The sequence below is a fragment of the Prionailurus bengalensis genome, chromosome C2 (genome assembly GCF_016509475.1).
Source record: "Prionailurus bengalensis isolate Pbe53 chromosome C2, Fcat_Pben_1.1_paternal_pri, whole genome shotgun sequence".
NCBI lineage: Eukaryota > Metazoa > Chordata > Mammalia > Carnivora > Felidae > Prionailurus > Prionailurus bengalensis.
The window spans coordinates 121,251,831-121,279,635 of NC_057350.1; the positions used below are offsets into that span (position 1 = coordinate 121,251,831).

At 39.2% G+C, this 27,805-nt stretch overlaps 1 protein-coding gene across 4 annotated transcripts in view; it reads left to right on the plus strand.

Annotated features, from left to right (window-relative positions):
• SLC9A9 (solute carrier family 9 member A9) overlaps positions 1-27,805 on the plus strand; it is a 703,780-nt gene that overhangs the window by 564,428 nt on the left and 111,547 nt on the right. For all 4 annotated transcript variants that reach the window (XM_043595208.1, XM_043595207.1, XM_043595209.1 and 1 more), the window contains one exon: positions 23,071-23,119. In XM_043595208.1, coding sequence (XP_043451143.1) covers positions 23,071-23,119 — 49 coding nt within the window. The remainder of the gene's footprint in view (positions 1-23,070; positions 23,120-27,805) is intronic.

The window sequence follows — 27,805 nt, forward strand, 5'->3', positions numbered from 1 at the left end:
TATTCATTGTCTTGTTTCTTAAACTTAACTTCTACTTTTAAATTTTTGTGGAATTTCCATACTATTTTCCACAGTGGCTGCACCAGTTTACATTCCCACCAGCAGAGCACCAGGGTTCCTTTTTCTCGACATCCTCACCAACACTTGTTGTTTCTTGTGTTTTGATTTTAGCCATTCTGACAGGTGTGAGGTGATATCTCATTGTGGTTTTGATATGCATTTCCCTGATGGTTAGTGATGCTGAGCATCTTTTCATATGTCTGTGGCTATCTGCATGTCTTCTTTAGAGAAATGTCTGTTCATATCTTCTGCCCATTTTTAATTGGATTATCTGTTTACTTGGTATTGAGTTGTATACATTCTTTTTTTTCCAATTTTTTTTATGTTAGCTGACTTGACAATAAATTATGTATATAAATGTATACATTTTTTATATATTTTGGATACTAACCTGTCATCAGATATATCATTTGCAAGTATCTTTTTCCCATTCAATACGTTGTCTTTTAGGTTTGTCAAGTGTTTCCTTTACTATACAGAAGGTTTTATTTTGATGTAGTCCCAATAGTTTGTTTTTGCTTTTGTTTCCCTTGCCTTGGGAGACATATGTAGAAAAAGATTGCTACATCCAATGTCAGAGAAATTACTGCCTGTGTTCTCTTCTAGGACTTTTATGGTTTCAAGTCTCACATTTAATGTCCTTTAAGGTCCTTAATCCATTTTGAATTTATTTTTATATATGGTGTAAGAAGGTGGTCCAGTTTCTTCCTTTTGCATGTAGCTGTCCAGTTTTCCCAGCACCATTTGCTGAAAGACTATCTTTTCCCCGTCGCATATTCTTTCCTGCTTTGTCAAAGACTAATTGACCATTTAGGCATGCATTTATTGCTGGGATTTCCATTCTGTTCCATTGATCTATATGTCTATTTTTGTGCTGATGTCATACCGTTTTGATCATGACAGCTTTGTAGTATACCTTGAAATCTGGGATTGTGATGCCTCCTCTAGTTTTGTTCTTCTTTCTCAAGATTGCTTTGGTTATTTGGGGTCTTTCATGAGTCCACACAAATTTCAGTATTATTTGTTCTAGTTCTGTGAAAAGTGCTGTTAGTGTTTTGATAGGGATTGCATTCAACCTGTAAATTGCTTTTGGTATTATGAATATTTTAACAATATTTTTTCTTCCAATCCATGAGCATGGAATATCTTTCCATTTCTTTGTGTTATCTTAAACTTCTTTCAACAATGTTTTACAGTTTTTAGATTACAAGTCTTTTACCTCCTTGGTTAAGTTTATTCCTAGGTGTTTTATTATTTTTGGTGCAATCATAATTGTTCTGTTAACTTCTCTTTCTGTTGCCTCATTATCTTGTATCCTGTGACCTTATGAAATACATTTATCAGTTCTAGTAGCTTTTTGGTGGAATATGTAGAGTTTTCTATATATAATATCATGTCATCTATGTATTTTTTATTCCTCTGCTCTTCCTTTACTGCTTTCTTTTATATTAGATATTTTCTATGTTCTTTTTTAATTCCTCTAATGCCTTCTAAATTATATCTTTTGACCTCTTTTCTGAGTGGTTGTTGAAGGGATTACACTATATATCTTAACTTATCAGATGCTGTTTCAGATTTATACTACATTAATTCCTGCTAGTATCCTTATAATTGTTGTATTAAATTCTAGTTCAGACTTCTTACTTATATCTGTATTGATTAAATCTCTATCATTTCTTCTTGTTCTTTCTTTCTTTCTTTCTTTAAATAAAATTTTTTTAATTTAAGAAAATTAAATAAAGGAAGCTAGGTACCAGGGGTGCTTTGGTCTTCTTGTAAGGAGAGTCTCGACAGAAAAAAGAAAAAAAGAATTAAAAGTTTTAAAAAAATAATAATAAAATTAAATTAAATTAAAAAATTTGCTCTTTCTGTATTCAAAAAGAAAAAACAACGAAATCAGAAGCAAAAAAAACAAAACAAAATAAAACAACAGCAGCAACAACAAAACCAAACAAATAAATAAATGAAGTTAGATTGAGTTTCCCCTAACCCTGAAAATTTGCAGCACTCTATGAGCAGTAGATTAAGTGCATGGAAGGGATTTGTGCTGGTCTTCTGTGGGAGGGGCTTATTGCTCTGATTCTCAGGCTGACTTGCCCTAGTGGAGATGTGCCCAGAAGGTACAGAGGGGCCGGGATTGGTGTAAACTCTCCATTTTCCACTTGGTGACGCTGGTTAGCTCACTGGGGTCCATGAGTGTTGGTGGCCTAATGGTGAAAATGGCATCACCCTGCTGTCTAGTTGGAGCAGGAAGTTTGTACCTTCACAAACACATAATCAATCACCCCTCCTGTGTCTCAGGCTTCAGTCATCCCCCCACCTTCACTCTGTTTCCCAGCTGTCCACCTGCCAGGTGGCACCTCCCTCCAGAGTTTTATTTCAGACATGGCTGTGTTTCAGAACCCCACACTTCAGAGACCCCTGTGGCTCAGACCCAGGCTGATTCTCTGGGGAAGGGTCTTGTCTGTGGTCAGGGTACTGGCTGTGGAGAGTGTTCTGCTAATCTTCAGGTCATTTTCTGGGTTATTTACACTAATGTGAGTGTTAACTAGTTGTATCTGTGGGATAAGATGAGCTTAGGATCTTCCTAGTCTGCCATTTTCCCCAGAACTTGTCTCCTGTCTTCTTTTACACCATTTTGACAGATGTAACATAATAAGATAATTGAAAGATAATAAAATAATGATGACTCATTTCACTATTATATCTAGGTATCCTATCAGTCTTCTTGTCTTCTTATTAATCTAGTATTGTTTAGCATCACTGAGAATAATGAGTAATGCTGACATAATTTTTTGGATGATAAAACAGAAAAATTTTTCAAGAGATGGGAAATAAGATCATTATCAGTTTATAATATATCTTAGATTTTTAAAAGAATCCAGTGGACCTATGTAGTAATTATAAGGAAAAAAATAGTATTTTATTTGCCTAAATAAGTAAGACCTCTCTTTGTATTTTGGAAGGTTTATAAGAAATAATTTTAAAAGACATGAAAAATCAATACTTATAAATAGAACTCAAAAATAAACTCAAAAACTAAAATTAGGTCCAATGAGTCCTGATGGTATACTGAGGATTAAAGAATATTAAATATACAGCTATCATAGCAAACCATGATTTCATAAATATTATTTAAGATAAATTAAACTTGTAAAACATCAGTTGATCAGGACTTCCAAAATGGAAATAGGCTTCACATACTTTGTCCAGGCAAGCCACTAAAAAACTAAACTAACCAAAAATGGCAACATCAACTTGCCCTGGGGATGGGAGAGGGGGCTAATCAGAATCCAGAATTGTTACAATATATATCCATAATGTCCAGTTTTGACAAAATATTATGAAACATGGACAGAAACAGGATAGTATGACCCTTGTACAGAAAAACAACAACAACCACAACCAAGTAATAAAACTACATTTAGATGGCCTAGATGAAGGCAACAAAGACTTCAAAGCAGCTATTATAAATATCCTCAAACAACTAACTTAACCATGCTTACTAATTAAAGGAAAGTATGATGACAATGACTCATCAAATAAGGAATATAAATGAGATAAAAATTATATTAAAAATGGAAATTCTGAAGTTGAAAAGTACAATAGATAAAATGGAAAATTCACTAGAGGGGCTCAACTATAGATTTGAGAAGAAGAAAGAATCAGTGAACTTGATGATAAGTCATTAAAAATTATTCAATCTGAAGAACTAATGAAAAAAAAGGAAAAATAAACAGATCTTCTGAGACACTATTAAGCACACCAACATGCATATAATGAGAGCACCAGAAGGAGAGGAAAGAAAGGGGAAAAAGTGTTCAAGAAATAATGACTGAAATTTCCCAAATATGGAAAATATTAATCTATATCTCCCAAGTTCAATGAACTCCAAGTAGGAAAACCAAAATAGAGTCGTATCTAAATATATCACAGTAAAACTGTTGAAAGTCAAAGAGAAAATCTTGAAGGTAATGAATAAAAATGATTTATCACATAGAAGAGAATTCCAATAACATGAACAACTAACTTCTTATCAGAAAGAGTGGAGTTCAAATGATAGTAGATAACATATTTAAAGTGCTTCAAAAAAATTTGTTAGCCAAGAACACTCTAACCAGCAAAACTATCTTTCAAAAATGAAGAGCACATAAAGATACTCTAACATAAAGAAAGACAGAGAATGTGTAGCTAGCAGACCTACCTTAAAAAAAATTCTAAAAGAATTCTTTAAGGTGCAAGGAAATGACACTAAATTGTAATTTAATCCATATGAAAAAAAAAAACAAAAAATGCTGGCAAAGAAAATTAAGCGTTAACTATAAAAGACAGCATAATTATGTACATCTTTTCCCTTCTTTTTGAAATTAATTTTAAAACAACAGGATAAAGCAATATTTATAAAATTGAATTGTGGGTCCTACAGCATATAGAGACATATATTTGACAATAATAATACAAAGAGGAAAGGAGCAAGCAAGGAAGTGACATGAGATGGTAACTTGAGTCTACAGGAAGAAATGAAAAGTACCAAAAAAGATATAAGAAGATTAATACAAAAACTTTGTATAGTTTTCTGGTTTCTTCTTAGTTTCTTAAAAAGGTGTAAAATTATGTAAATCAACAATACAACACTATAGTTTTATATCTGTAACGTATATAAATGTGATATATATAACACTAAACGTACAAAGGAAGGGGGAGAGAATAGAATGGAGCAAATTTTGTATATCTCACTGGAATTAACATAGAATAAATCTGAAATAGAATTTGATAAGATATATAGTGTAATCCCTTAAGCAACCATTCAGAAAAGAAGTCAAAAAATATAACTTGGAAGCCGTTAGAGGAGTTAAAAAAGAACATAGAAAATATCTAATATGAAAGAAAGCAGTAAAGGAAGAGCAGAGGAATAAAAAATACATGAGACATATAGAAAACCACTAGTAAAATGGCAAAAGTAAATCTGACTATATTAATAGAAACATTAAGTGTGAATCAACTAAACAATCTAATCAAAGGCAAAGATTATCAGACTAGATTTAAAAATACAAAAATAAACAAGATACAACTAGATTCAAAGAAACAAATAGGCTAAAAGGCAAAGATATACCATGAAAACAGTAAGTGTAGAAGAAGCAGAATAGTATGCTAATAGCAGACAAAATGGACTGTGACATTTACATGGACAGATACATGTTACTAAGGACCTTTTTATAATGATAATATGTTATGACAGTGCATCAGAAATGTATAACAATTATAAACACATGTTCATAGCAAGAAGACCCAAAATTACATGAAGCAAACTGGCAGAATAGAAGAAAGAAAAGTTAAAGAAAAATATTGAAGAAATAAGGATAGAAATAGTTTTCAATTACATAAAAAATCACAAACTTGCTACGTGAATTATTAGAATTTGAGAAATACCACATCATAACACACTACAGCCATATGTCTTTCAAATTTCAAATTCACTCAGTATTGTTGTATGCTGACATTTGGGACATAAGTCTCTTCCACTAATTTACACATTTTAATCTTTCCCTCTCCTAATAGTTCATTCTCACTGAAGTGTTTAAAAAAGGTTTCATGTTCTCCTTCATCCTTATTCATTTGTTTATTTCAGGTAGGCAGCATACAAAGTTGAAAGGAGACAACCTAAATTTAAAAACTGGTTAAAGCCTTGCTTCTGTTACTTACTACCTCACAACTTTTGCCAAGTGTTCTGTGTGGATCTTAGCATGTTTATCTTTAAAATGTGGTAGGATGAGGGGCGCCTGGGTGGCTCAGTCGGTTAAATGTCCAACTTCGGCTCAGGTCATGATCTCGTGGTTCACGAGCCCCGCATCAGACTCTGTGCTGACAACTCAGAGCCTGGAACCTGCTTTGTGGATTCTGTGTCCCTCTCTGCCTCTCCCCTGCTCGTACTCTGTCTCTTTCTCTCTCAAAAATAAATAAAATGTTAAAAAACAATTTTTTTAATGTGGTAGGACGAGATGATCTGAGGTCCCTTACGCTTGTAATTCTGAGCCTGATGGGAACTGTTTTCACCAAGCTCACCATTAGGAAGGTCAGCAGGATCCAGATTGCTCAGTCTGAGCTAGAGAGCTCTACCTCACTCTTCACTAGGGTACAATTTCAGTTTCTAGAAAGACTTCTGAGAGTGCTTAACATTTCTACAGAATTCAGTAGTTTAAGTTGGAACATTTAATAAAGCACATTCACCGTTGGGTATAATAAGTGGATTCTGTTCTGGAACATTTTCAGTGCTCCTGTTTAGGTCCTACTGTGCCTTATGGTATGATCTGCACTCCTCACATCTGCAACTGGCAGATGCCACAACTTATATATAAATTCCCTGTGAAAACCTGATCCTGCCTAGGTTTTGGATCAGTGTATATCAAATTGGGCATGACTATTCAGGCACCCTAGAGAAACAGTTAAAAACCACCATTGTAACTTTAAGGCTAGAAACAAAACTCTGTTTAAATTTATAATATTCAAGAGTTTCTTAAGAAATGTCAAACTTAAAAGCTCCCAGTTCAAGTGAGACCTTTCATGTAGCTGCATGCTTATGGATGTGAAATTTTCTATATACGGGAAGGAAACAAGTAGTACATTCAAACTGTGTCATTTAAAGAAAATTCATAAAGGGAACATTTACAAAGACACAGGCTGGTTTTAGGAAACCATTAAGGGTTAGTGCAGTACTCCAGAGCTGGAATCTGTGGAGGGTAGTTACCACTGTATACTGAAAAGGACAGGAAGGAGTATTGACCAGAACCATAGAGAGTAGCTATATAAAAAAGGCTGCCAATTAGGAGCTGAAGCTTTGGGAGAGGGACACAGACAACCATGGTGACCTGGCACAGAGGTAGCCTGAGGAATAAATATCCTGTCTTTGTTCTCCTCCCTCCTTCCAATATCCTGCCATTGCTCCCCTTCTGCCCAAACCAATCCAAAGTTTGAAGGACAAGAGAATGCAGTAAATGCTATCCACATCCCTGAGCATCTTGGAGCCCAGAACAGTGTAGTGAAGGAGGGAGAGTAGATCTAGAGGAACAAATGGAAAAAGTCCTACAACTCCTAAAGATGCAGGGTGGGGGGCAGGTGGGCAATCTAAACAATTGTGCGGTTACTTCACCCAAGGTCAGGATGAGGGTGAGGCAAACATAGTACCTAAGATGCAAAATCTACACTCTCAGGATCAGACAAATGCTCAGTCAGCCCTTGCATAGCCCATGGAGAGAGGGTGCCTCATGTCACCTAGTCCCAGCTCTGATTTCACCTAGAGACTTGGAGTTGTTTGCCATAGAATTAAGAACGGGAATGTATTATCTTTTAATCTGTAAGCAGAGAGAAACATTTTGTTAAAAGATTTAAAAATACCTGTTTGGGTCTTTTCCAAGGAAGGGGCAGATAACATCCTACTCATACATGAATGCCCAGAGGCTGATGTGCTTAATGGTCTGGCACTGTTATTGAGTGATGGATTTTTTAAATTATTTTGTGCAGGTGTGTCATTGATTCCAACAGTACATTTTTTCACGTCTTAACATATCTAAAGTCAAGATGTGTCTTGTAGTCAATGGTGTCAGAAATACAATTAGCAGCATGTTTCTTCTTAGAAACACATAAAGTAATAGTGTGCTTTATAATTGATGGCACCTTTGATTCGATGAAATTCAGTGTAAGTACTTTGAGGATGTATCCACTTTAACACATTTTTTTTATATCTATCACAATATCTAGCATGTAATAATGGTCATGATATATCTTCAACCATGATTTCATGAATGAATGAAAGAAGTCAGGGAAGAAAGGAATTAATGAAAGAGTTCACCCATCCTAGTTGATACATACTTTTAGGACTTAGAGAGTGTGGTGTCAAGAAAAATATCAGTTCATATGCAATAGTTGTTTAAGCTGTTATCATGATCTTGCAGTATGATCGACTGGAAAGGCCTGAATATTGCATTGGCCATGAGCATTCACTTAACTCTCATTATTTCATTTTCTGCCAAATTGATGCTAATTCTGTTCCCATGCTGTGCACTTTCTGCAATCTTCATGGTAATTTGAAAACCAGTTTTATAGCAGATCTTTACCCATTCCTTTCGTCTTCCTCTTTCTCATCTGCTCTAAGACAACTTCTTCCCAATGGCACTTTCATTAATTCTTCCCTCACACCCCTGATTTTAACCTTTTCATTGTGAAATAAAAGTGCAATTTTTCGATGCATAGCAGTAACCATGAAGTCTTTTCCTTTTTAGAGTTTAAACATTTAATTTCATTTTAACACAGGCCTGAATGCAAGCCTGTGCCTCAGCCTCATTGTTAATAGCAGCTGGTTTGGTCAGAAAAGAACATTATTTTTCTAGTGATGTACTTTTTAATCCCTCTCAGCAAGAAACTAAAATTATTTTCTTCTCTTTTGATGAGTCATGCAATATCAGCTTCCTAGCTTACCCATTATCTCTCCCTGTCAATTTCCCTTTTAAAAATAAGATATTTATTCATTTTTAGGTAAAAGCAAGATAATGCAACATTAAGACTGGTGTTTCTGGTTTAACTTTTCTTGGAATAAACAAAAGATGTTTTTATTTAAAAAGTAAATAGGTGTCTATGACAAAGTTGGGCACTAACTGTTAACAGCATCACATGTTAACCTTCCAAAGGCCATCACATGGCCTTCCAAAGTGATAAGTAAGCACCCCAAAGGAGAGTAAGATTTCAGTTGTTTGTAGAGGTTATGGATCACAATCTATTTCCAAATGTGGGCTAAAGTAATGGTGTGGGCAACCATTATTTATCCCAAAGCTATTTCAATTTCTATTTTAATGATTTATTAGTGTTGGTGAAACAATCTTCTTTGGCTATTTTTTCATGTTTTAAGTATACGTGGTTAATAATTCTCTACCATCTGTAGGATGTTGGTGATAGATAGCCAGAAGCAACAGACTTACTGGTAAAAAATTATTGCAGAACCCAGTTGCAAGTGCTTTTTAATGACTAACTTACACAAATGGGTAATATATTTTTTTATTTTTAATTACTAAAATGTATAGTGTTACATTGACAACTTCAGATCTTCTTCCCAACCTCCATATGCTGTAGATAATACATGAATATTACCTACTGCATATTATAACCCTCCATAAGCATTCAATACATGCTGGCTGCTACTATTATAATTTTACATCTCCAGCTGCCTTTTTACCTTCTGCCTCCCTAACTCCCATGCTCCATGGTGCCTTCTCTCAAACTCTTGGTGCCCTTTTGCCATTGGGATTTTGTTCTCACCTCTTTCTGTTCTCAGGAATAAATCTGATCTACTCCCTTGCACCTTGTATGAATACAACCCTGAATATTACATCTCCCAAGTTTTTTGCCTTTAGGTCTAATCTTCGATGGCGAATGAAGAGCTTTTTCCAGTGCTAAGGAAATTTAGGCATTAGAAATTATAGAAGGTCATGATGTGGGGAGGTAGCCTTCTCAAAACAACTTGTAGATTACCTGCCCTACTAACAAGTAAAGTCATTTGGGGATGAAGAGTTCAGAACCAAGTATTGGAATTGTACCTTTCTCATCACTTGTGCTGTGGATAAACATCCACAAGTTTTGCAAAGTTTTGTTATCCTTTTAGGATTACCTCCAGGACATTATTCCACCTAAATGTCTCCTAGTCATCATTCACTTTGGCTGAGTCACCTTTGCTCCTGAATGATTGCATAGAGAATTTTATGTTTCCTTAAGTGTACATTCCATGTGTTTACTTTCATTGTCAAAGTTCATTCTTGGTTTTTGTAGATGATGTCTCATGGAGAGAATACCTTCCTTGCATCCAGATAACACATTCCCATCCAGGCCCCTTCCCACTGAAGCCAGGACATGTGAAAAACTAGATACCATATGTTTTCACTCTTATGTGGATCCTGAGAAACTTAACAGAAGACCATGGGGGAGGGGAAGGGGAAAAAAAATTTAGGGAGAGAGCCAAACCATAAGAGACTCTTAAAAACTGATGGGGTGCCTGGGTGGCTCAGTCGGTTGGGCGTCCGACTTCGGCTCAGGTCACGATCTCGAGGTCCGTGGGTTCGAGCCCCGCATCGGGCTCTGTGCTGACAGCTCAGAGCCTGGAACCTGTTTCGGATTCTGTGTCTCCCTCTCTCTCTGACCCTCCCTCGTTCATGCTCTGTCTCTCTCTGTCTCAAAAATAATAAACGTTAAAAAAAAATTAAAAAAAACAAACTGAGAATAAACTGAGGATTGATGGGGGGTGGGAGGGAGGTGAGGGTGGGTGATGGGCATTGAGGAGGGCACCTGTTGGGATGAGCACTGGGTGTTGTATGGAAACCAGTTTGACAATAAATTTCATATTAAAAAAAAGTGACGGCACTTCAGATCAACATTGCATACCAGGGACGCTCTTTAATGGAGAGCTGGGATCAGGCCACCATTACACCTGGAGTTCTTTTTTTTTTTTTAATTCAATTTTTTATTTTTTTAAATTTACATCCAAATTAGTTATCATATAGTGCAACAATGATTTCAGGAGTAGATTCCTTAGTGCCCTTACCCATTTAGCCCATCCCTCCTCCGACAACCCCTCCAGTAACCCTTAGTTTGTTCTCCATATGTATGAGTCTCTTCTGTTTTGTCTCCCACCCTGTTTTTATATTATTTTTGTTTCCCTTCCCTTATGTTCATCTGTTTTGTCTCTTAAAGTCCTCATATGAGTGAAGTCATATGATTTTTGTCTTTCTCTGACTAATTTCACTTAGCATAATGCCTTCCAGTTCCATCCACATAGTTACAAATGGCAAGATTTCATTCTTTTTCATTGCCGAGTAATACTCCATTGTACATATATACCACATCTTCATTATCCATTCATCCATCGATGGACGTTTGGGCTCTTTCCATACTTTGGCTATTGTTTATAGTGCTGCTATAAACATGGGGGTGCATGTGTCCCTTCAAAACAGCACACCTGTATCCCTTGGATAAATGCCTAGTAGTGCAGTTGCTGGGTCATAGGGTAGTTCTATTTTTAGTTTTTTGAGGAACCTCCCTACTGTTTTCCAGAGTGGCTGTACCAGCTTGCATTGCCACCAACAATGCAAAAGAGATCCTCTTTCTCCACATCCTGGCCAACATCTGTTGTTGCCTGAGTTGTTAATGTTAGCCATTCTGACAGGTGTAAGGTGGTATCTTATTATGGTTTTGATTTGTATTTCCCTGATGATGAGTGATGTTGAGCATTTTCTCATGTGTCGGTTGGCCATCTGGAGGTCTTCTTTGGAGAGGTGTCTATGCATGTCTGTTGCCCATTTCTTCACTGGGTTATTTGTTTTTTGGGTATTGAGTTTTATCAGTTCTTTATAGATTTTGGATGCTAACCCTTTGTCTGATATGTCATTTGCAAATATCTTCTCCCATTCTGTCGGTTGCCTTTTAGTTTTGCTGATTGTTTCCTTCGCTGTGCAGAAGCTTTTTATTTTGATGAGGTCCCAATAGTTCATTTTTGCTTTTTTTTTCCCTTGTCTCTGGAGACATGTTGAGTAAGAAGTTGCTGCGGCCAAGATCAAAGAGGTTTTTGCCTGCTTTCTCCTCGAGGATTTTGATGGCTTCCTGTCTTACATTTAGGTCTTTCATCCATTTTGAGTTTATCTTTGTGTCTGGTGTAAGAAAGCAGTCCAGGTTCATTCTTCTGCATGTCACTGTCTAGTTTTCCCAGCACTACTTGCTGAAGAAGACTGTCTTTATTCCATTAGATAGTCTTTCCTGCTTTGTCAAAGATCAGTTGGCCATACATTCGTGCGTCCATTTCTGGGTTCTCTATTCTGTTCCATTGAACTGAGTGTCTGTTCTTGTGCCAGTACCATACTGTCTTGATGATTACAGCTTTGTAGTATAGCTTGAAGTCTGGGATTGTGATGTCTCCTGCTTTGGTTTTCTTTTTCAAGATTGCTTTGGCTATTCCGGGTCTTTTCTGGTTCCATACAAATTTTAGGATTATTTGTTCTAGCTCTGTGAAGAATGCTGGTGTTATTTTGATAGGGAACACCTGGAGTTCTTAATAGCTTGGAATGGTGTTGAGTGAGACAAGGAGATGCACTTTTGATACTGTCATATGAGCCATTTGAGAAGTAACCACAACAGTTTATGATGTGGGCAACAGAGGCACAAGGAGATGGCAGATAAAATTAAATTTCCTTATAACCTGCAGCCCACTGACAAATACTTGAGGCTGGCTGAGTATAACATTTCTCCAGGAAAACTTCCTACTGTCTTCATGTTAATGCTTTGCTAGGTGGAAAAACAACCTTCCGCTTGAGACTAGCTAGGCCTCCAGTATCCTTGAGTCTTCTTTAGCATATGAAAGTCCCTTTGGAAACTTCCCTTTGACTTTACCATTCCCAGCTCCCAAGTATATGATCAGTCTCTCTTCACAGTCCGGAGCAGCTCTTCCTGCCCACAGGTCCTGTCCCATGCTTTAATAAAATCACCTTTTTTTGCACCAAAAGATGTCTCAAGAATTCTTTCTTGACCCTCAGCTCCGAATCCCCATCACTCCAAAACCACATCAGTTTCTAGGTTTTAAGTTTTCTGCTTCTCATTCAGACCCTTAACAGTCTGGGATATTTTCAACCACTTTTAGTTTCATACCAACGTAGAAAGCAGACTCCTGTAACAACCTCATATTCAGTAATAAAATGTCTTGTTTTCCCCATAGTCTTCAGTTTGACATCGAGAATATGCTCCACCGGGTAACATATGAGAATTTAAACAAGCTAATCCACTTGAAAGGATAGCTCTTCTGGGGAATGTGCCCTTGGCTCTGATAAATCCCTAATTGCCCAAGCAGGGCACCGTGAGTGAAGCCTTAGGGCAGAAAGTCCAGATGACTTGATAAGCTATTGTATCTGTCTTCCCACCAAAGGATGTCAGTGTGCTTGTGGTTTAGGTCAAAAGAAATTAGTCTGAGAATTCAGTCTCAATCCAGGTTATGGTTGACTGTTATCTGTAGCCTGAAATTAGCTTACATCTTGGCAGAACTAAGTACTCCAAGCTCAGAGGAAGTCTTGCCAGACTTAAAGAACAGGACGTAGATCTGCATTTGTGTCTGTGACATGTACTTGTTTATTGGTGTTTATTTCTCAAAGAACATAATTTTTCCAGCATACTTACATATTCCCAAATGTATTTCTAAATTGTCAGACATTACAAACACTGGCCCCACAGCTCATCCACACATCCAGAGCACACCTACTCTAATCTGTCTTTACACTGTAAATAAGCCTTCACTGGAACCCGAATCACAAGGAAAACCTACTTTAAGCTCAGGTGAGGAAAGGTAAAACATAACTGTGATGATGGAGTTATTCAGTTACATCTTCATCCAGAGGGCCTAAGTAGCAATGACCACAACATCAACAATTACCTCGATAACAGTAGCAGCTACTGCTCCTGAGTACTTTCTAGTTATAGTCCTGTGCTGAGCCCCTTGAGTGCATTTTCTCACAAGCACCCTGGAACAGTTACTATTCATATTCCATTTTATGGAAAAGGAAACTGAGGCATAGCTTCTTGGCTACAGTCACAGAGTAAATGGTGGAACTAGCTAGTCAGGGCATCTAACTCCTGGTGATTATGCTATATGCCTCTAGTTAGCTGTTCCCTAGTATTTTCAGTAAACTGTGTCAGCAAAAAGTTAAAGAGAGACCAGACCCTTCTTTACTCTGGTCAGCCTGATAAAGACTCATCCATAATCTCTGGGAGAAAATAAAAGTCATGTGGACAACCTCTGGACACCAAGACAGCACGTGAACCCTTGATCTAGCCATTTTCAATTTGGTAATCAGACATGTCCCAGGTGTGGGAAAGTGCAACCTAGGAGAACATACAGGGAACCAACAGATGACAGAGTGTCCATGCACTGGTGGAAACCCAGAGGGGAAGCTCTGCTCTCAGCAGCATCCCCAGGCTTGAAGCTTACTCTTCAATAGGGGTTCACAATTATATCACATGCTTCATGTCCCCAAACTGGGGAACTTCCTTTTCTTCCTTCACTTCACTGGCAGATATGTCATCTTGTCACTTCCCAAATTTGAAATTCCAGTTGCCTCCCAGTACACATTAACCTTTGTATTCTAAAACCAGTCTTCTGATGTATAAAATCTTCTACCCAGTCTTTGGCCAAGAGAGTCTCTATTACACCTCTGATATAATTCCTCATCCTTCGTCTGAAAGCAAACAAGGAGTGAAGGGCTGTTATTTTTCCTGATACTGAGCCCGCATTGACTACATTTGGGCATCTCCCATATGGGACTGTCCCATGTAGTGCATATTAATCCACACCGAAATTTTCTACATCTATTGCCACAAACTTCATTCAGAAAGTGTTCACTTCTTTCCAAGGTTATGATAAATTACTCTCCTGAGCCTCTTTCCTACCAGCCTCTCTGTAAATAAGATGCCCAAACTGTCTGCAGATACCAAACGTGACACACCCTTTTCCAGCTTCCATTCACATTCCTAGTCCACTGATCTTGACCTTGAAACCCGTTATACCTCCTTTATTCCTTGAACTTTACTGTTTGGTCTCAACCTCCACTTCAGACAGCAAACAGCCAAAACTCTTAAAGGGGAGGGGCTATTTTTTTTTTTTTTTTTTTTGAGCTGATAACAATATATAGAGCTGACCTTGCTTCACTCACAATATATCTGCTCAGGCCCTACTGACTCTGAGCTTGTTTCAACTTTCTAACAGGATGCACCTCAGGGAAAATTCCCTCTCCTACTTCTCCCATAATGTGGTTAATGTTAGGGGTAAACAATTCTGGTGTCCTGAGAGGAAACTCAGAAACATTTCAATACTTTCCTCTCCTTCACTACACAGTTTTTCATGTGCTACCACCACCCCTCCAAGTACACATCTGTCAAATCTACCTCTTCTCCACCACACTCTCTCCCTTTAAACTCTAATGGACTCTTGGGTGGACTATTTCAGTAGTCTACTACTAAATGACCTTCATGCCTCCAGTTTCTTAATATCACAATTTTGCCACTAGTGATTTTTCTAGAACATGAATCTATTTCAACCTCTACTGCCTATAGGAAACAAAAACAAAAGCAAAAACAACAACAACAACAAACCACTTTCTTAGCATAGCATTCAAGGCCCTTTTTAATTGTCCTGAAATTACTTTCTGATCTCACCTGCCCACCTCATCACAGGTAACGCTTGTAGTGTAGCCATACAGTGCTATTTACCATGTCTCAAACCTACTTGGTACTTTTAAACTTCTATGCCTTTGTCCATGCTATGCCCTCAGCCTGGAGTGCCCTCTCCCAAATTCCTTTTCACTTACCATTAAACTTATCCTTTCTGTTGTGTTGGTCCAAGCCTATTGATAGTGATGCTATGGGCTAGGAATGCCTGAGGCACACACCTGGCTGTATTACTCATAGAGAAGATCCCACAGACATTTTCTCCACCAGGGCCAATGTTGTGGCTGGACCAGCCCTTGTGGTTTTCATCATGATTACAAGATGCCTACACTTCAGCAAAAACCATCAGGGAACTTTGAGGAATGAGATTTATTATCATGAGTCCTGGACAGTATATACTTGGCATGCTTGAGGCCATGCAGCAAGGTTGTGGGCACACAGAGAGAAAGGGCATGGACCTGGACCTCTGCCTTTATTAAGGTCCAAGGGTGGGGTATCTAGGTGTTCACTTGTTCACTCTTTAGTGGCTAATGTAAAGCAAAGAGCAGGAATTAGGGTGTGGGAAATCAGAAGTGGGATCACTCAAGTGGTCAGTCATCTAGGTTACCCAGGGCTTTTCTGAAAGAGGAAATTTTATGAGTGGGACAGCTGAATTCCCTATCTGGTTGTTTAGCTAGTAGCTGTATCATACAGCTGGCAGTGTGTTTATTCAAGATGGATGTACTTTGAAATGGATGCCTCAGTAAACAAAAGCTTGATGTCAGTCACTCACACTACAGTCAAAAAGCTTAGTGTCAGCACTTATACAGCATTCACTTTTCAATACCCTACTCCTCTGTGAAATGTACCCAACCTCTCTATATCCCGTCTTGGTTGGGCTATTTGTTGTGTGTTCAAATAACTCTGTGTACAATGCTTATTTCACTGTACCATAGCTCTTTGTTTCCAGTGTCTGTCTCCCTATTAGATCTTGGACCGCTGATGGCAGGAATCCTGTCATTCCCCCTTATATCCTAGCATATGTCATTTATAGGATATCTATTCTCAACCCTAACCTATATTATATTTATCATTCAATGTAGGATACATCAATTTTTTTCCTATTAATAACAAGAACAATAAGAACATTAGCTAATGTTTCATGAGAGCTTTGTAGGTAGCAGTCAATATTTTACACACTTTATATGTATTAACTCATTTTATCCTTATATTAGTCCATAGTGTAGATATATACTTAACTCCATTCATAACGAAGAAAACTGAGATTTAGAGGGGTTAAGTTATTTGTCCCTAAGTTATAAATTAGTAAATGATAGAAATGAGATTTGAACTCATATAGCCTGGCTCCACACTCCCAACTCCTAACTATTGTGCCACATTGAAATAGCAAAATGAACCAAGGTGAGTTTTTTCATTTACTTTAGTTCATTTTCTTATTTCCCCAAAACAAATATAAAATGTATGAGTGATTAATTAGATTAATTTGGGTCATACACAAGCTCCACTAATATTTACTCAAGTGATATAGGATGGGGGTGGTGATTCTGGGTGGTACCAGATTTTGGCCCCTGTGTGATGTTCTTCCAGCTACACAATAGTCCCCAAACCTCTGGGGGTGTCTTGAAGACTCCTCCATTGTCCCAGTCACTCTTCCCTTACTGAAAATGTCATTTTTTACACTTAGTCATCAAACACAATTCTTAGAGAAAATCGTATCTCCTCCCCCACCACCCAGCCCCTGTCAGCAGGAGGTTCAAAAGAACCAAAATTGCACCTAGGACCATTGGGATTCACACAATAAGACTAAGCCCTAGTAATATTTCACTGCCTTTCTGGAGGTGCTAAGTGATAAGGATCAGAATGGATTTTGTTGACTTTAATGGGAAAAGTGAGCCTTTTGTTAGTTACTCACCTTGCTTCCCCTCCAAGAAAAACCCAACTTTGGAGCATTCTTTTGGACCATGATTGGATATGGGAGCATCCTGAGATTTCAATATGTCTAATAAAATTCGCCAAAGAATGGAGGCGCGATAGGAGGGGAAGTGCATTATGGTAGTACAGAGATGTGTTTTGCTCTGAAAATGGAGCTGGATGCTCATTGTAAATGAGGAACCCGGAGTGAGATGTTTGAGAGCACAGCTGGGAATATGTGCAAAGCTCACTTTCATTTTCATTTGAATACCATAGAGGCAGCACTCAACTTGCTTAAAATTAAAAGGTACATCAAGAATGCAAAACATTGTATAAAATTTTAACCAGTCAGTCTTTTTAGTTGCTTTTTAATCTCTTATTGGTTCTTTATTTTTCTATACTGTATTTTCATAAATGTTTTGGGGGCTGTGTGGTTGTTCATCATCCACCCTTGGCTTCCCTTTTCTACAGTTGCATGCACCTTTACAGTTAGGTATCCACCACCTGTACCTAATCTTTGTAATCACATTGTGCTTCCTTCTCACCTTGTTTCTCTCTGCTCTTTCTGCTTGGCTCTACCCATACCCTCTCTTCTCATTGCTCTTCAGACACCTTCCTTTCCTTCTTTGACCTCTGACTCCAACAGCCTACCAGTAAATTTGAAACAAATTCCAATCTTGGAAGTTTGCCCCCCCCCTTAAATGAAAATAATATTTTCCTCTGAAATCTCTGTGGCTCAACTGTAGGTATTACTCTAATATATTCAAGGGTTGTCCATTGCAGAGCTGGAGACTAGAAGGTTTGATCTTGAAATTAGTGAGCAGTGAGCATGGCAGTGAGCATTGGCCTCAGGGATTTTTTTTTAAGTACTGATAATAATAAAAACAATAACATGGACAATAGCTGCTAACATCTCTTGAGAGCAGGTACCAGGTACCAGGTCCTAAGGTACCAGGTCCTAAGCTAACCACTTTTATAAATATTTTCTCATTGAATCCTCACCAGAAGTCTGGGGAGTATCTTCTGTTATTATCCCCATTGTAATGAGGAAACCAGAGCACAGTGAGTGATGCAGGTCACACAGCAGTGAGAGGCTCTTAATAGCTGGGCTTCAGTGACACCTCAGCAACCACAGGGTAGTTGTGAGTCCTGGGATTCCAGCTAGGGCTGATATATCATGAAGAGCACTGGCAGGTAGAACCAGACAGGTGAACACAAGGTGGGCTAGGGTTGCAGTAGCCAGAGCAAGATGATCACAGGTGCTACAGAAAGGGTTCAGTCTGCGAGCAGAGATCAGAGTTGGAGGTACAAAGCTACTTACAGTCCAAGTCAATGAAAGCAGACAGTGATGGGGAATCTGAAACAAGGTAGGGAAACAAGATGGATGGTTCATGGTGGTGATCAGAAGATTAGGGACTGTAGTGGAACGTTCAGGAAAGGAGGTAGTGCATGACAGGTACCCAGTGGTTGCCACGCTGGAGATTAGAGGGAGGGGATTCAATCGATGGGAGACGCACTGGCAGATCTGGTGGGGCCACAGCTCAGGGACCATTTTGGGTAATGCTCAGAAATAAGGACAGGTCCGGTTACCAACCCTGGGGCACTGTATCCGGATCAGATGAACAGAAAGGGGGCTTGATACCACAGGAAAGATGCGTGCCATACACCTGTGATCTCTCACCTGGGGAGCTGCTATAAACACACATACCACTACAAGCTGTGTGCCATGGTGTCTTCTTTCTATTAGTTTCTCAAACCCATAGTGTGTAAATGATCTTTTATACCTAAAAGTGAGTGGATTCAAAGTTAACCCTAGCAGAATGTCACTTTGACACTCTGACTTGCTCTCTTGAACAAGAGAGTAAGAGACACAGATGCAGCTGGCATGTTTGCGTAACCCTGGGGATGCTGTGTGAACGTGCCACACGTGCTGATATCAGTATATTTATCTCAGTAGAGAAAAGGTAGAAAATTGCCCTCAGAGGCAATGGGGACTTGGTCTGTGGAAGTAGGGCAGAGAGTGGGGCAGGGAACAACTGTGTTTTACTGTAATCGCTTCTATAACATTTCAGTTTTATTGTTTTGTTGTGTATGTGTGCATATCTGTGTGTTGTAAACTTGAAAAAATGTATTAAATTTGACTATCAAGCAATCAGTCCCGTACTAAATTAAAAGGTACCATCTGCTAATATATTGTTGCAGGCAGGAAATCTAGGCAATCTAACTGGCAGATATAAGAATTTTTAAAAGAGAAAGAATAGTAGCCAGAGACCATTTAATGTGGGCATAAAGAGGTTCATATAGTGCTTGGAAATCATTATAACACAGCGAGTATTACACTTTATGGGGCCGGTGGTGGTGCTGGGACTTCCAGGAAAGATCCAAGTATCCCCATCACATTCTGTTTAAGGAGGCAGGGAGCCAGGTAATGTATTTTAGCAGGGTTTTTATCAAATGAGGTAAAATCAAGAGAGGAAGATATTGTTCTTATGTGACTTCCCTTCATAACACATAAATTACAGTAAATGTTTTAGATTTTTCTAATTAAACCTGCCAAACTGCACACTCTCTGAGGACAGGGCCACAGCTGCCCCAAGAGGGAAGAAAGAACTTATATAGAGTTTCTCTTTCCTCAAGCCACGGGAGATGTTTAGTCTGCTGAAGGCCAAAAAGGGCCACAGGCCTGGCCCCAGGGGCAGACTTTGGCCTTCCATGAAATGGGAGGAGGGAGGAAGCATTGTTCTTGCTCCCAGTAGAACAGCATTTCTCAGGCCTCTGAGATGCTTCTCACTGAGTCTCACATAAAACCAAAGAACTTAATCTGCTGCCATCATTCCTCAGCTCCATCTGGCTGCTGGAATAATTGAAACTAGAAACGTCTGCTTTGATTGCTGCTGGAAAGGAAAACTCAAGTTTTCATGGAAAACCTTAGTACTGCCTCAAACAAGAAACCTTATTGGGTTTCTTGTGAAATTCGATTTCTGTCCTCTTGAGTTTTCTAGACAGGGAACCAGGAAAAGGCCCTAAATAGATGCGGCAATGGGAACTTTGGGACCCCCAGTTCAATTCATAGCCTAGATAGGTGCCAGGTAGTCCATTGAGGAGGGGGACAGGGAGAAGGGGGATCTAGGCTTACCCAGAAATAAAGCCTCCTAGGGGTCCTCAGCATCAGCCAGAGAGCTCAGAGCCATCAGAGCTTTGAATGTGGCCTGGCATCATGAGGCGGGGGGCCAGGGTGTCTCCACACCTGTCCCTCACTGTTCACAGAGGTTGGACCCAGGCCATCTGCACCACAGCGTCACTGTCTGGACCCACCTTGGAAGGCCAGGCCCTAGCTCCCCCTTCACTCTTTCTCCCTACCCCTTCCTCATTTCCTCCCTGTCTCTCACCTCTCCTAGCCTTCCACCCTCCTTGCCCCTTCTCCTGCTCCTCTCCTCCCCAGGACTTCTCTCCCCCTGCCTCCCTCCCCATGCACTGCCTCCTTCCTCCCTTCTTTCTTTGGGAAGCCAATGCCTTACCCATTAGGCCACAGGGTGACTCTCCCTCTCTTCTTTCCTCATCCCTACTTGTCTCTCCTCCCTGACCCCTATCCCTCCCTCCTTTCTCATTCCCTCTTTTCTCATTCCTTCTCTCCATCTGACTTCAAATAGATAAAAGAGATCTTTCTACTCTAAGAAAATCAAAGGTTAGTCCCTACCAGAGGCTCTTCTCAGTTCCACATACAATAAATAGCTACCCATTTTGCTCCCTGGTTTAGAAAGAAGAGGCTATTCATTGCCAGAAGACAGTGATTTTTTGAAGCATCAGAAGTATTTTAAATAAGCTATCTCTGCGCTGCTTTCCTTTCACTGGACAGCACACCTGCCAGCTGCTGGCTCCTCACCCTGCTTTCCCCTCCTCCACCTGGAGAACAGAATGGCAAGGGGGCTAAAGAAGTGTTTTCAGGGGTAGGAGTTAAAAGGGAAGACCTCAAAGCTCTAGGAATTGAGGCATTCACAGGACAGGTGCTGGTGGAGCTTGGGTGGGATGTCTGAGGCCCTGAGCTGCTCCCCCTAGTCCTCCCCTAGTCTTCCCAGCCTGCCTCCAGACAGACAGAGGCCCACTCTGGAGCAGAGGAAGTTCAAACTCCAGGACCCTCAACTGCTCTGGCCCTTTCGAGGCCCTGGGAAGAAACCCAGCATTGTGTTCCCATGGTCCTATGTTTTTGCAAGATTTGCAAAAGGAATATATTTTAACCACAGTGGGGTTTGATGACTCTTTCCACTACAGTTTCCCCTCAGTCATACCTCTCCTCTGGTCTATTGGCCCTGGAGTGGGCATTTGGGGGATCCGACTCAGGGGAAGCTGAGTTGGGAATGCATTTAGTTTATATTTAGTAGGATATGTTTGTGTGGTCTGCAGTCACTTCTGTGCATGGGCAAGTCATGGCTGGCCATCCCAGTGCAGGAATGGCTTATAAGAATAGTGCCACAAGGCTGAATCAAAGTTGAATATGTCCTACAGCACCAGGCTTCAGAAGTCTGTGGGCAGTTGTAGAAAAACAAGGCTTGAAATGTCCTGAGCCTGAAGCTAGTCTGTGGAAAATTCTTCCAATTATGAGATGTGTAAAATTCCAAGTGGAGGATTCCGTTCTCATTGGTGCCCCCATCAAAACAGAATTCAGGAATATATTCGATGACGCAGTATATACACTGACAAGCCCACTGTGCTTTGTTTATGGGAATTGCACAAAATGAAATTTACCAGAAATCTTGTGTTTTCAGGGCATTAATATGTAGCAGCACTGCACACAGCTGGCATGTCTGTAAGCAGGCATGCTTTAGTGCCTCCCAATTATCAATAATTTCGATCGATCGTGTTAGAGGAAAGGCTAACCTTATCTTCCTATTCTCTCTTGTACAAAATCATTGCCATATAAAGAAAGTATCAAAGTATGGAGGCAAAACTTACAGAGGAAAAAGTTATTTTAAAAGTGTGTTAGGCAGTTAATTCGAGTATTAATTATTTTATGGATTTTGAAACGTCTGTTGCATTTGTCAGATTTTTAAATCATGAAACGTTTTGTAATTTACTTTTTCTTTCCCAAAAGTCATTTCCATACCTAATTTTGTGGTCATATTTTTGTATTAATTTTTTCCTTTTTTCTTTTTTTACTGTTTATCTATTTTGAGAGACAGAAAGAGCGTGAGCAGGGGAGGAGCAGAGAGAAGGGGAGACACAGAATCCAAAGTAGGCTCTAGGCTCCAAGCTGTCAGCACAGAGCCCATCATGGGGCTCGAACCCACAAACCATGAGATCTTGACCTGAGCCGAAATCAGACGCTCAACCAACTGAGCCACCCAGATACACCGTATTACAGGCTCTTTTAAAAAGAGGCCCCCACGTCAAATTGTTTAAGCCTCAGGCCCCAGAACCCTGAATCCTCTCTACTGGCAGCTTTGGTGAGCATCTGGACAAAGGCCTGTTCTTTTCTGTCTCCAGGAGCCTGCTCCAACCCAGCCCCCACATTCCGGGAGCAGTTTGGTCAATGAGTCCTGCAGGGATAGCAGGTGGCCTTTCCTCCAGGATCTCTATTTTCAGGGCTGTGGACATTCTCAGGCTCCTACTGTTATTGAGAGACAGCAGTGAGGAATAGGAGTTGGTGCTCAGTCTCACTAGCTGTGCTGAGGCCCAGCTGTACAAGTTCTCATTTTGACACGAATGCATTTGAGGTTCTTTTGATTCAGGGAGAGGTAGGATGGTTTTCTGCCAAACCTTTCCTTTGATCTGTATCATATTTGGTTCCAGTGATCTGCCACACAAAACTGTTGCGTCTCATCTGCAGCAAGGCTCTTACCAGTTTTCTCATTTCTTTAACAGAGTTGGTGTGGATCTGGATGAAGATCTGAAGGAGCCCACCTCACACCAGGCAAGTCAAAGAGGCCAATTCATAGAGTATAGAAATATAAAATGTTCTGTTCCATGGAATCTTCCATGCTTGTCCAGCATGTGGCCAAGGGGATCAACCTAAAGGGCACTGCCTCCACGGATAAAATACATCCAATGCCTATAAAATACCTGGGAATACAGGGTATCGATAACCTTTGTATAACCTTTAGAATGCTTAGAACTAGAATGCACTTGCACCCTCTCTGTGGCAACAAGAAGCTGGAAACTCTACAGTATAGAAGCAAGAGCATGGTTCTTGGAATGAGGTAGCCTGGAGTTCAAATCCTCTGCCCAGGGACTTGCTAGCTAGGTAATCTCAGTGAAATTTATTCAGTGCATGTCCAATGCATGTTGGGCACACATGCCCAAATGGACCTGTTTCTCCTGCACAGCTTCTCATTAATCAGGTCTACGTGTATAGAAATATTGAAACATTGAAAATTTGCAAAAGCACAGCAAAACTGTCTAGGTGATCCATTCCTAACTTAACCACACAACCATTCTCTGAAGAGACCTGAAAATCCTTAGGGAAATTTGTTCAAAATAATGTGCTGTTCCCTCAAGTACAGGAAATGTATTCCCCAAACTCTGAACTTGAACCTGACATCGCAGTAGAATCTGCCATTGGCAATTTTGCATTAGCCATTTCTAATTCAGTACTTAAAACAATTGTGTAGGAATTGCACCTTTTGTTGAAATTGTAAGCAGATAGACACAGTAGTATAATATAAATAAGTGATGTTGCTTAATGACTCGTGTTATGATCATACCTGGATTTAAAGAGGATCCATCTCTTTTATTTTGTGATTTTTTTTTCTATAATGCCATCAGTGAGGCACAGCTGGTTAGTGCTCCTGGGCAAAATGTTGCTACTTTCCTGGTTTACATAGACTTAAAGAAGGAAGGATCCTGTGCTCTATAAAAAGGCCTGGAAAATTAAGTTGGTGATGATCCTGGCTTATTGTACTTTCAATTTTTTTTTGTACATGTGTTTCAAGGCCAGGCTGGTGCTGTTTTCTCAGACTCCATAGCCCAGGAAACACACCTCACTGTAGGAGTGAGCACAGCAGGTGTGCCAGCATACTGGGATTGGGGCCAGCTTGGTGACCTGAGAAGGGAGAATAAAGCCCATCTCCTTATACTCATGGGCTGTAATGAGTAGTTAGTAAGGTGCCATGGTGGCTGATTTTTGAAAAGCATTTTCATCTCATATAGGTCAACTAATCCGTCCTCCTACCTTCAAGCAAAACTTTTATCTAAATTCTATCTTTCTCTTCTATCTTTTTCTTTAAAAGAGATAGAATAAGAAAATGCATCAAAGGAAATTCTTCATCTTTCTCTAGCTGCCTAATATTTTGAAATCACATATAATTATTAGGAAGATTACCTGGGAGCCTAACTCCTTCCTTTTACAATTTAAACATTTTATTTTAGCTCATTCACACCATCGTTAATTCAGTAATAACTGCTACCTGAAGATACTTAAACCAGTAGAAAGTAGTAGTAGTTGTTGTTGTTGTTGTTGTTGTTGTTGTTGTTAGAGACATGAGATAGGGCAACTAGGTCCAGTGAAAACTGCATTGTATTTGAATCTCCAACAGTTGTTTTGCCTCTTTGAGTCTCAGTTTCCCTATGTGTCAAATGTGGTTGATAATAATGTCTACTTCTCCAGATTGGTATAACGATCAAGTGAAATTATATTTATGAAAACTACGAAACTTAATTTAGTTAAACCCATCTCATCTTATGAAGGATTTGTGGCAGCTTACCCATAGAATAAAATAATAGTAAAATATTTTAAGAGAATTTTAAAATTCAATAAATAATATTACTAATAGCAGAAAGTCAAAACCAGAGGGATAAAGAGAATCAAGAATAAGCAGATCATAAGGTCCTATATACTTGCTTAGTCAAGCCACAAGTGAGCTTTGGTAGCCAAGGCGGGGAAAGAGGAAAAAATAATCACTAATATACTAAATTATTATCATTAGAGGGAAAAAGTGTACTCTCTCCTCAAGCAGTACAAAACTTCGCAGGCCACCGTTTTGAAAGATATTTCTCACTCGGGGCTTCCTGTACAGGACACATAAAGAGCTGTACAAATGTTAGCTAACTAATCTTATTATAAATTACATGGTTCCTACTGAACTTCTGCTCCTTCAAATAATTTTGTTTTTAAGAGGTGTCCTGGAAGTGTTCCTATTCATAATAATATTTGACTACCAAGGTAGCTACATTTCAGAAAGAGATTTTCTCCAAACCTTGGAATAATTCTTATCTTCCGTGTCAAGTATAGGAAACAGTGGCATTGAGCTAGAAATTAAAAAAACAAAAAAAAAAAAACAAAAAAAAAAAACAAAAAAAAACAGTGTCCATGCCGCTGCCAACTGACCTGGACAGTTTTTTTTGTTTTTGCTTTTGGTGTTTTTTTTGGTACTTTCCAAACCATGTGTCAAGAACCTCTTTGCCCTCATTTTGCCTGACATCTCTTTGCTTATTATCAGCATCTGTTGCTCTGGAGGACTGAAGAGCATAAACCCTCATTCTTAGGAGGATTGCATGTTTCCACTTGGTTTGCATGTATTCAGTTGGGCTTGTGTTAACAAATAAGATGATTTTCGCACCAGTCAACTTCTAAAAATAGAAGAAAAAGAGGAAGACTATTTTTACCAAAAGCTAAAAATTTTACAGTTATGGCAATTACTGATTGTATACTCTCAAAATCGGTAACAAACACACGTTATTATATTTTTTAAGGAACTTCTTCTTTCTCATTTGGTGGACAGTAAAACAGCCTTTGGGAAATGCAAACTTCTGTCACTAACCAGCAATGTCACGATTTTCCTTTTTGCCTTGCAACAGCTTTAGAGTGTGAATGGTATTATACTTTTGCTTGTACCAGACCCAAAAGCTTTAGAAAGCATGTTCTACATACAGGTATTAAAGTTTAAATATGTACTCTATGCAAATGTGCTTCTTTGAGAAATGGGAGATAGTACAGTTGTGAATTTTATGTCTCTTAAATTTAAAAGCAAAAACAAAAGAGTTCTGAGACTCCCACCCCCTCCCCTACTCCCACCATAAGAGGTTTTCCTTGTAATTGATGCTGAGTTTTTGAAAACACAGAACTGCACAGAAGTTGAGAATCACTGGAGCATCACACTTGCCTTAATATATTAATAGAAATTCCTGCTGCCCAAGAAGGCTAACCACTGTTGCTTCTTTTTCCCTTTTTGCCATTTTTCTCATAATCATTCTAACATTTGTTGAGTACAGACTATTGTTAACACTTCTAAGCACCTTGTCTGTATTAATTCAATTTCCAAGATAACCCTATCCCTATGAGCAGATACCATTGTTATCCCCATATTACAAATGAGGAAACTCTATACAAATAAGTTAAATAGCTGGTCCAAGGGTACATAGCAAGAAGAGGTGGAATGTTAATCTGGACAATCTGGTTCCAGAACTTCCACTCTGAAATGGTATGCTTTCATGCATTCATTCATTCATCCATACAATCCACCATGTCAGAGACTACTCTACATGTGAAGAGGATGCAGCAGTTACCAGTTCAAAGTTTTCACTCACAGAGCTTTTGTTCTAATGGACGATGCTGATGAGAAAAAAGGTAAATGATGTGAGTACAGCAGATAAGAGGATGGTGAACAATGGAGGAGAGGCTATTGCCTCATCAGGGCGGGCCTTTGTTTTTATTTTATTTTTTTTAATGTTTATTTATTTTTGAGAGAGACAGAGCACAAGCGAGGGAGGGGCCGAGAAAGACGGAGATAGAGAATCCAAAGCAGGCTCCAGGCTCTGAGCACAGAGGCCAACACAGGGCTCGAACTCACAAGCCATGAGATCATGACCTTAGCAGAAGTCGGACACCTAACCAATTGAGCCACCCAGATGCCCCAGGGTAGACCATTCTAAGGAAGTGGCATTTTATCAGAGGTCTGAATGATGTGCAGAAGTGAGGCGTGTGGGATCTGGAGAAAAAACAGCCCAGAAAAAGGGTACCGCAAGGATGAAAGCTGTAGAGTCACAATGGGTTATGGTGTGCTCCATGAGTAACAGGAAGGCCAGTGTGGCTGTGAATTGGTGAACAAGTTAGGAGAGACGGACATGAACTGGGAGAAACAGAGAGCAGCCAAATCATTGGCCAAGGTGATAAGTGTGGTTTTATTCTACGTGTGATGGAGGGAAAACCCTTAAAGGTTTGGAGCTTGGAAGTAATGGAATCAACCCTTTTTAAGAACTCATTTTTCTCCCATCTGTACTCTTCCAACTATTACAATGAGGTTAATTTTCATCTTTTCTAACATAATTTTTATTTTTTTTAACACTGTGCTTCTCTATGTGCTCTCTTAATGCTCACTTCCAATTTTTTTGTTGTTGTTGTTGTTCCCATAGTTTCTTCATTGAAATTCTGGTTTTGGTTGTCACTTATGCTTCTGTGTAACCTGTGTGGATCAGTTCTGGTCACTGCAGCTCAAGAAAGTCAGAGCAGAGCTGAGAAAGGTCCAGAGAAGGGCAACTTCAATAACTTAGCAGAGGGAGATTAAAAGGATTACTATTTCTCCTGCAGAAAGATTAGCACTAAGAAGGAATACAATAAAGTATCTATAAAAATATGAAGAGTGTGAGTAAGGTGAATGAAGTC